The 10,053-nt window shown below is 37.0% G+C and overlaps 1 protein-coding gene and 1 non-coding gene across 2 annotated transcripts; one reads left to right on the forward strand and one right to left on the reverse strand.

Annotated features, from left to right (window-relative positions):
* Positions 1–1,759: 1,759 nt before the first annotated feature.
* TRNAQ-CUG (transfer RNA glutamine (anticodon CUG)) lies at positions 1,760–1,831 on the forward strand. Its single transcript has one exon. It is a non-coding gene; the product is annotated as a tRNA-Gln (tRNA).
* Positions 1,832–7,204: 5,373 nt separating this feature from the next.
* LOC131312065 (caffeoylshikimate esterase) lies at positions 7,205–9,382 on the reverse strand. The gene is made up of 2 exons (XM_058339799.1): positions 8,656–9,382; positions 7,205–7,784 (listed from the first exon to the last, which is right to left on the reverse strand). The coding sequence occupies exons 1-2, from the start codon at positions 9,292–9,294 to the stop codon at positions 7,470–7,472; spliced, it is 954 nt and encodes a 317-aa protein (XP_058195782.1). The 5' UTR covers positions 9,295–9,382; the 3' UTR covers positions 7,205–7,469.
* Positions 9,383–10,053: the final 671 nt, after the last annotated feature.

Consider the following 10,053-nt stretch of genomic DNA (forward strand, 5'->3'; position numbering starts at 1 on the left):
TTCTTGCTACTCTAATTTTGCTCCTTTCATTTTTGGAGTGGCGGTGAAAGTATTAGTGTAATGAGTGTGACGTGATGTGTGTGGAAGAAAAAGTACACTTTGTTTGGTTGAGGTTTTAGAAAGTTATTTTTGAAAGTTGAGTGGTAATGAGTGGAGAGAGATAGAGAGAGAAATTTATTGAAAACTGTGTCGAGAGTAAAAGTTACTCTCAAAATAGTGAACCAAGCGGAGCGGATTCATATGATTCTGTTTTGATGTGTGTGGAAGAGTTATTAGTGCGTTTGAAGAATATGTGTGTTATGGAGTATGATGTAAGCAATGATGTGTGTGAAGTAATGTGTCTCCCCTAAAAAAAAATGTGAAACCATTCTTCGGGTGTTACGTTTTGTTTTAGTCTTTTCTTTGAAATACAAAAATTAGTGGGGTGATGTGTGTGGAAGAAAAAGTAGTAAAAGTTTATTATGATTATGTTTTGATGTGTGTGGAAGAGTTATTAGTAGTGAGGGTTTGTTCCTTCAGTTTTGGGATTCCTTTCGTTAAGGGTTTCTGCTGTTGCTTTTTCTTGGCTGCGGTTTCTTCACTAGTTTTTTTTTTTTTTGAACCGCGGTTTCTTCACTAGTTTGGCTGATCTTTTCAGCACTCTCCTTCCTGTCCTGGAGCTTTTGTTTTGTTTGTTTAGCTGTTGTACCTATTTTTCTTGTAGGAGTATTATATTCTTGTTTTGCACTTTTTTTTGCTAAGATTGTAATCATCAATGGGGTTAGCTGGATATTAGTAAGGTTAGTCCACAGATGATTTCAGAGGCTATCCGAAGTCCTGAATTTTAAATTGCTCAAGACAGGATTCAAACCTTGGCCTCCCACATGGGGAGGTCCACATTTGAAAAGTCATTATCTGATCTTTCTCACCATTTTATTTCAACCGTTTACTCACATTTGGATAAGTTTATCGGATTGAGAATATGCAAATCATATGTTGCCATAATTATGGTGAAATAAACTCATGATTGAAAAAGGCCTTTTAAATTTAAGTTCTTATTGCTCCAAGAAGGCCATGTATGGACGGAGCCACCTATATGAATATACATTTAAATAGTGGCACTCCCAAACCATAAAAAATTAACTATACACCATAAAGAAAATTAAATAATCTTGCAAAAGTAAGCAAAGGTTACTTGTATTTTTATTATTTTACACTCCTCATTTGAGAGAGTCAAAGATAAAATAAACTAATAAAAATTTAAAGGGGACTGATTTTATAACATAAAGTATGATAAAAGTTGGGAGCTGATTTTGCCACTTCCGTATTTGTTAATGCCACTCCCCTTTTTGTTTTTATTAGGACGAATTTACTAAAACACCTTTCCAAATGCAAGGGTGTTTTAGTAAATTCACCCTAATAAAAATAAAAAGGAAAATGACATTAACAAATAGGGGAGTGGCAAAAATCATTAGCCTAAAAGTTTTACACAAAATCGTTTGAACCGTGAGAAATAAGTCAACGATGCATCTACCATTCTATTTCGCCAGGGGTAGTTTTTATTAGTACAGTTTCATGATTAAATTTCAAAATACACGAAATCCTGACTTTGTCTATGGCCATGGATTTTGTCGCTAAAACTATGTCGTCCCACTCCTATCCAGACATCAAGTGGTCGGAATCTCCAACTAGAATACAAGATTTTCCGTAGGAGTTGATTGGCATGTAGTGTTAAATTTGAGTATTTAAATACATTAACAGATGACATCGGACACAAAATGGTCCCATGGTCTAGTGGTCAGGACATTGGACTCTGAATCCAGTAACCCGAGTTCAAGTCTCGGTGGGACCTTTACCGTTTTGTTATTTTCCCCTTTCGTTTTAGTTGTAAACTCCAGTAACCCGAGTTCAAGTCTCGGTCAGGACACCGACCAAAATGCACCGATAGTGCACGAATCGAATAACTGCAAGTGGTTGACCTAATGTACTAATTTTTCATTATAGGATCATTTGTGCGAGACTCAGATGTGGGTTCCCTGCATGGATCGGCGCTCCATCGGTGCACTTCTCGTCAGCTCCCATAGAATTTTTCGCAGGTAAAAGTCTGTCTTGTTTCATAGTGCCATGAAAATGCTATTAATAATGCCCTTGTATTAATCCTTAGTTTGCAATATTCAAACTCTTCAATGCTAGTAATCGTATTATGCAGATTGGAGGGACTGTTAGAGAGTTCTTTTTTTTATCGAAGTCCTTTAGCCGGACCTTTTGTTTGATGAGCGGGGCTGCCACGCTTGTCTTTTTACAGGAACTAGTAAATGTACACGTGCGATGCACATGAGTAATTTGTTATGACAATATTTTTGGAATGTACTCAAACATGAAAATTATATCAAATATTGTTTGTGAATATTTTCTTCATAGTCAGGCAAGTCATGTTAGTATTTGATATTTCATCGAGCATATACTTAGCTGTATTGTTCGACTGTTTATATCATTGAACAAAAAATGGAAGGAAATTAGTTAAAGAAGTCCTTTAGCTCTTTGGCATATCTCAATCCTCTATATCCCATGAAATCTGTTTTCTTTTTTGCTCAAACCCAAATCTGAAATGACTATTCAAATAGTTTATCTTGTAGCCCTCAAGGCCTCACACTACATTGATAGGTATATATGAATTGAATATATATTATTTTTTAATCAAAACTAAAAATGAATATTAGTGCAACGATGTTTTTTCTACAAGACCTTCGAGCACAGTCAAACCATCCTCATGGCCCAAAGAAGTGGGGTCTGATGGCATATGAATAACTTTATCCCTCCAAATAAAATTTCAGATAAAATTTCTACCGTACAAAATTTTGCTACCCACTCCAGATAAAAATTTTATCATACAAAGATTTGGTAACTGCGAGCAATGATATTTTACTTGGAAATGTGCACAAGCATGTGACAACACCATTGTCATATAAACTCTTGCCTTGCGCCTATGGTAACCTATCAAAATTAAGAAAAGACATACATCATATGTATCCGAAAAAAAGAATCTTCGATCCAAATAGAAATAAAGTGAAGTACAGGTCATTGTAAGCCGGATATGCAATATGTATCGAGTTAAGCCCTTTTCGAGAAAAGGTCTCCAAGATGCCTGCCAACAAGGTACATAACAAACTAAAAATTCATTAGAGTTATTACCGGTACGATCTCTGGTTTCAGCAAGCATGACCAAATAGAGATCTTAATCTGCTCATGTAAATTACATATTCTTATGAATGTCTGAGTCTCTGGTAAAAAATAATTTCGCAACTTCAAATGAAAGATCACAAAACCAAAATACTAGCAAGTGCTCAAGTCACTTATTTTCTTGTACGCAATTGTAAAAAAAAAAAAAGGACAACAAAATAAACAAGCTCTTGAGGGGCAGCACAAGTTAAGTCAGCTTCTTACTTAGTTGCAATTTCATTTGGTGGCTCTTGCAGGACTCTAATTTCTACAAGGCTTGTGCTTCGAGTTTAGGTAGGTTGTCAGCACATCCAGCAGCTTATTTGAGTATGTTGGTGATGGACCTTTTCAGCTTCGGTTCACAGTCATATATCAAAGATCTATACTTCTGAGTTGCATGACCATCCTTCGTGATTGGCTTGAGACTGTATTGCTGAGTTTAACTCCTTTGAATCATTTGTTCTCTCGTAGCTTTGGGCCTTGAAGAATGCTTCTAAGTTCAGCCTCAAAGCTTGTTACTTCCTCCAATTCCCTTTATAGGCTATAATCCACTTCCATGTATCCCTCATGCCAGCAGCACCGAGACCTCCTTGAGGACTTCCATTAGTTTTAAGCTTCAGTTTTCTGCAGATGGATAACCTGATTTGATTAAAATGGGTAGTCTCACATTACTGAATACCAAAGTGTCACCGAGCACCTAAAGATAAGTAGCAATCATATCATTTGATTGGTAGCTAGTGGCATGTGAATCATCAAGAATATCAGAGAGTCAACTTTACTAACTAATCCTTCCTTTGATGTGCATAAACTTTTTTTCCTCAAGAAATTCTATCTCTTCTAAACTTCGTCTTCCAACGCTTTATTTCTATAATGAAAATGTTGTCTAACTCTAAAAATCTAAATGATTTGAGCCCTTCCAATGACATTGAGCACATAGATTGTGTTCATGCCATGGATCTATGAATGGAGTTATTAGTCAAAGAAACATGGTAAGGAAGCCAAGGAAATTTTTTTCGCTACCTTTCTTACTCTCCGTAAAAGGCAACAAATTCATGATCAAAACACATCAAATGCGTAGACTTCCTTTTGATCTTTCCAAAATTTTCATACAATGCCTTAATACAACCAAAAGTAAATGTGTATACTTCCTTTTTTTTTTTTTTTAGCTAGAGGTACATGCTCAGGCTATGCAAGTAGTCTTGGATTGTGGACTATCCTACCCCATTCATATGTTGAGGTAGGAACCGCATTTCTTCTTAATACAACCAAAAGTAGCCGAGCAAAAAAAAAAATACAACCAAAAGTAAATGTCAATTGTTGAGTACTTTGCAAAAAAAAAAAAACAACGGAAAAAGCCTTTTATAGCTACAGCTTTGCTCCACATTTCAACGTATTATCTTATAACCTTTCTCCATTTGTCTTAATTAGTTCCTTGGTACCTATGAAACTTGAATTTACCCAACAAAAATATAGTATCCAGTATGGTAAAACGTAGAGAACAATGTTGCCTGCCCCATAGCGTAAAAGTTTTGGAGCGCTTTCCCCACTAAAACTTCCTACCCTTTGGAATCCCTAAATATAGCATTATCTCCGCAGTGGGAATAACACCCGATTTCAGTGCTAGAGTAAAGTTACAGTGCATATTCTACACTAAAACACAAGACATATGCATATGCATTTTATGTGACCAAGAAAGTTGCATTATTCAGAAAAGGATTAACAAATTCACAGTATTTTTACGGAAGTTTGGGCCCCCAAGATATGATTTAGCTTGGAATAGATAATCTGTAGACAAGGGATGGAGCGGATATGCTTTACCTTGGCATGATTGTTCCTTGCCAACGTTTCCATCCTCAAGCCAACCTCCTGCAATAAACAAAGCATACAAAACTTGATTTTGAAATGATAAGTCGAAGTGGAGTTGCGATTCACAAAATGGTTTATTATTAAAAGAAAATCAGAATACCTATTTGCTTTCCGTAGCCTGATGGATGTATTCCCCTTCATAAGATCAAAGTGCCAAACTTCATTTTCTGTAAAAGAGAAACCATTCTCTCCCTTTCTTGTTTTCTTGTAATGGTAATATCCAACGCAAAGACACCAAACACAGTAAGAGAAAATCTGCAAGGGCCACTCATATGTGGCATCACCTGTACTAAAACTTATACCAAGTAAATGAATCAAACAGTTGATGTACGTGACTCCCATAGCAACTGTGTTTCAGGGATATTATTTTTGGGATGTCCGTTCTATTACAGAGGACAACAAATAATGGTTACAGAAGTGTGAACAATGGAGAAATTTTAACTTACTATGTCATGTTTGTCTATAGAAGTTTTCATCTCCTTGTTGAACCCATCCATGGAGGACTCTTCTATACATGGAAATTGTGGAATATATAATTACTTTTAGATACATTTGTCATGTTTCGAATACATGTGTTACCTGTCTTGGGCTTCTATTCGAATACTCAGTTCGGTATGCTTTTGTAGTATCAATTTGCCGGAAAGCGGAGTTCAGTGGATTAGGAGATTGGACTGACTGAGCGATTTTGGTGTGAATGACGCAACGTTTTTGGGAAGGCTGTTTTTCCCTGCCCAGAGAGGTGTGTCCTTTGGAAGCCAGGGGAGGCCTTTGTTGTTTTGTATCATTTCGTTGCAGCTGTTGTATTGTGTCAGTTGGGAAGAGATGTAGGATAAGATAGGTATTAATTGCAAGTGTTTAGGGCATTTTTGGAAAACAAAATGTAGAAAACACCTTCGTACATTTAAAAGATGTAGTATAGATACGATGTACAAGAGTAATCGTACATTGCATGCTTGTTTGCTTTCTTTTATCTGGTGCCCAATTGTAGGAGCACCCTAATTTGACTAGTAGTTTTCAGAGAGGAGCAATTATGTTTTCAAATTGGGAATGTATGGTGTATTGTTTTTCTTATTTTATAAATCGTATCTGGATACGCATCGCGGATCGTAAGATACGTTATGAAAAATTGATATACAATTAAAAATTGGTATATTGATATACAATTAAAAATAGTTATATATATATATATATATATATATATATATATATATATATATATATATATATATATATATATATATATATATATATATATGATAAAAAAGAAGTTTTTAGGATGCAAATTTATAAATTTCTCAGGTGGGGTCAATGTGCCCTTATTTGATTGATGCAAAAGATGCATGTTCTTTCTTCTATTTGAGCCCGAATGGATTGAGGTTGGGTTTTCTTCAAATGGTTTGAATGTAACCATAATTAGATCAAACGTTTTAGAACATGCTTGGGGTTTCACTTCTTAAAATACGGTCTGATTTTTGGTCAATAGGCAATCGTAGGAAACAAACTGTATCCGGATACGCAAATATATCGTAGGATACGTCATCGTATCATAGAATTTTTGTACAAAAGGATACGATGTGGAATACGTATTCTGTATCGCATGTTATAAATGCACATTGCACTTTGTTTGCCTCGTTGTAGACTTTAGTGTATGCTAGCTGACTACCCCAAGGGTTTGATTGAATGGGTGAAGAAGTTAACAAGTGTTGGTCCACCATAAAGTTGCATGTTTAAATATTACAGAAGTCAAATATTCCAAACTATTGGCCACAGAAAAATTTGCTCGATCGTTAACTTCAGAGTCCCAAAATTAGTCTCTTATTACCCAAACAAAATAAGAAAGGAAAATCTACAACAAGAATCTGAAGACTCTATAGAGCTTAAACTGCATTCTTCTTTTTCAGTGAGATGAGACTAGTCGAAAGAAAGAACTAGCACAACAATTTTCGTGTCTGATGCAAAAGAATTCTCCATTGAAGACTTCCATCAAACACTCAGCCCTGTTCCGCTAAGAATTACTTATTTTTTTTGAAATAGAGATAATTTATTGTGAGAGAATGACCTATCTCGTAAAGTGAAAAATAAATACTTAAAAGTAAGAATCTTAGCAAAACGGCACCTGATCAATCTTAGTAATACCACATTTGTGACTAACACGGAACATCTTCAAATGAACCCGTGAGAATTTCACCCTAATTTCAGGAAGAGTGATCAGTACAATTATATCGCTTTGTCCTTTAACAAGCTTTGAAAAAATCTTTTTACTACCATTTGCATGGTTCCTAATAAATTTCTTTATCTATCTCTTTTCATTCATTACATTAAATATTTTTCTCAAAACTCAAAACCTGATTGTTCTTCTAAAGAGTGCAATGACGAAAGAAAAAACCGAAAAAATCACAACGAAATCAGCATCTATCATTCAGCCATGAAAGTATATCACTCCGGACGATTTCAACGTTCCCATCGGTCTCTCCAAACAACAGCGAATGCATCATCCCGTCGTAAATCTTTATGGTCTTGTCCTCGCTCTGCGCTTTATCAAACAACTCTCTGCTCACCTCCGGATCGGTCACAAAATCAGCACTGCCGTGTAACACGATGAACGGAATTCTCACGTCGCATAACCGACTGCTCACGTAATTGGTAACACGCAGAAGCTCACGCACGGTTCCCAACCTGGGTTTCCCGTTGTATCTCATCGGATTCATCCTCGCAATCGCCTGTAAGTTTCACATTAAAAAAAATTATGTATATCATAGTCGCTCAATAACACTAGATTAACACAATACTTCCGCGTTCTCAAATTCAAGTACATTCTTACTATTTCTGACATCTTAAAGATTTTCTATATTCTCATTATTCTTTTGAGATCTTTGCCTACAAGAATTAATTGTAATCTTTAATTTGGTAATCATTTTAATTTTCTAACACATCATTTATAAATCTCACAAAAAGGCATAAGTACAAAGAAGGAACGAAATGGGACGAAAGAGTTAAGATTTTACAATTGTTCTCTGATGAATTTTTGGACATAATTCTATTGTTTTTAGGAAAGCCAGTGCTTGATATCGATACCAGTTGATCCTTTTTTTTTAGCCGATCAAAAAAAAATTGATCCTTTTTCCACTCTCTATTTCTAATATTTTCGTTTTGAGCACATTTATTACTCAATTGTTAAATTGTGAATTACTTGGTTTGAAAATGTTCATAATCTTGGACTAAAGCCTAGAATAGAATAGGATTTTCTACATAATACAGTATTACGCAATTTTTGTTAAGGGGTTCAATTGACCACCTGCGGCTTAACTCTACAATAATGGAATCCAATACTTATTAAATTTGTAGATAGTCTACGCCCATGGCTCAATATTCATCGCTCACTTCACCGCTCTTAATCTCAAGCTCTTTTTTGAAATCCAAATTATTAATTGTCAAAACGGATGGTGAGATATTGAGTGGCGACGGCTGACTGGACATAATTACCGTAATACTAACACGAAAACGTTAGATTATTGCCTTATACTATATAATAAGAAGAAAAGCGAATAATACTCAGATAAACTTCTCCAGAGTCCAGAGTCCAAAATTTACCTTCTTCTCCGGCGACTTGACAGACTTCTCCAAAAGATCCGCCGTCGGCACAATCGGCAAAGTCGGCGCAAATCTCGCAAAAAAACTCAAAATCTCCGGAAGCGGCCACCCGGGTCTGACCTTATCCGAGATCTTACACATGGGCGCGATCAAAATCGCCCCATCAAACCCCTCCAAATTCCTCAAGTGAATCAAAGTACAAATCGCCCCGCCCATCGACTCGCCGAACAGGAACCTGGGCACCCTCCCGAGCTCCGCATCACTCTTCACGACCGAATCGAAGAACGAGACGCAGTCTTCGACGACGTCATCGACGCTCGGCACGAAGGCCCTGAGGCCCTGCGAGAGGCCGTGGCCCTGCATATCGAGGGCGAAGCAGGAGAACCCGTTCTGGGCCAGAAAAATCGGGGTGGATTGGAAGTTCCAGCTGATGTCGGTGCCGTAGCCGTGGACCATGCAGACGGCGGCGCGTGGGGGGGCGGTGAGGGGTTGCCATGATCTCGTGAAGAGGGTCAGGCCTCTGGGCGAGGTGAAGAAGGATTTGGTGGATTTGATTCCCTGGGTGGAGTAGTACTCTTCTTCTGGTGTGTTTCCCCAGTAATTGAGGCGGTTCTGTTCTAATTCTTCTTCTTTTTCCATTGTGTTTTTTGGTTGGGGGGTGGGGTTGAGAGATGTGGGAGCTCTGTGGATGGTGTTGATTTCCCTGTTGATTTGTGATGGACCCTTTTTTTTTTATTTTTTATTTTTTATTTTTTATGTTGGGTTGAAGGTGTTTTGGGCTGGGTTGGACTCCTGACTCGGGCAGTGACTCAGTGAGTGGACTCGGAGGGTTATGGAATTTTTTTTTTGGGTTTATAACTAGGAGTCCTGGCCAAATTTTTTTTTTTTTTAAGGTAAAAATTTTATTGCACCAAAAAACCTCAGGAAGCTACAAAACTCACGGGGCATATCGCTAGCACACCTATACATCATAAACGAAAAAAGCACAGACTCTTATCTACACATATTGATCCAAAAAATTTACGAATTTAGAAGCTAATCATCACACAAACTCCTATTCTGGACAGTAAACTTCACTATGGTCCAAGACCTTAACCTAGCTCGAATAGCATCAAAAATAGCCCGAACAACCTCAGGGACACCTCTGGATTTACCTTGAAAAATCCTGGAATTCCATTCACCCCAAAGAAAACAACAAAGATAGCTTATAAATGTAATTTCGAAAACCTTTACTCGCACAATTCTGCCCAGCCCATTCAAGCTCTTGAGAAAGAGGTACAACAGCCTTATAAATGCCATTACGGATCAGAATTTGCCCCCAAATAGGAGCAGAGAAGTCACACTACAAAAATAAATGATTATGAGACTCTATATCATTCAAACACATCACACACTAGG

The sequence above is a fragment of the Rhododendron vialii genome, chromosome 2a (assembly GCF_030253575.1).
Source record: "Rhododendron vialii isolate Sample 1 chromosome 2a, ASM3025357v1".
Taxonomy (NCBI): Eukaryota; Viridiplantae; Streptophyta; class Magnoliopsida; order Ericales; family Ericaceae; genus Rhododendron; species Rhododendron vialii.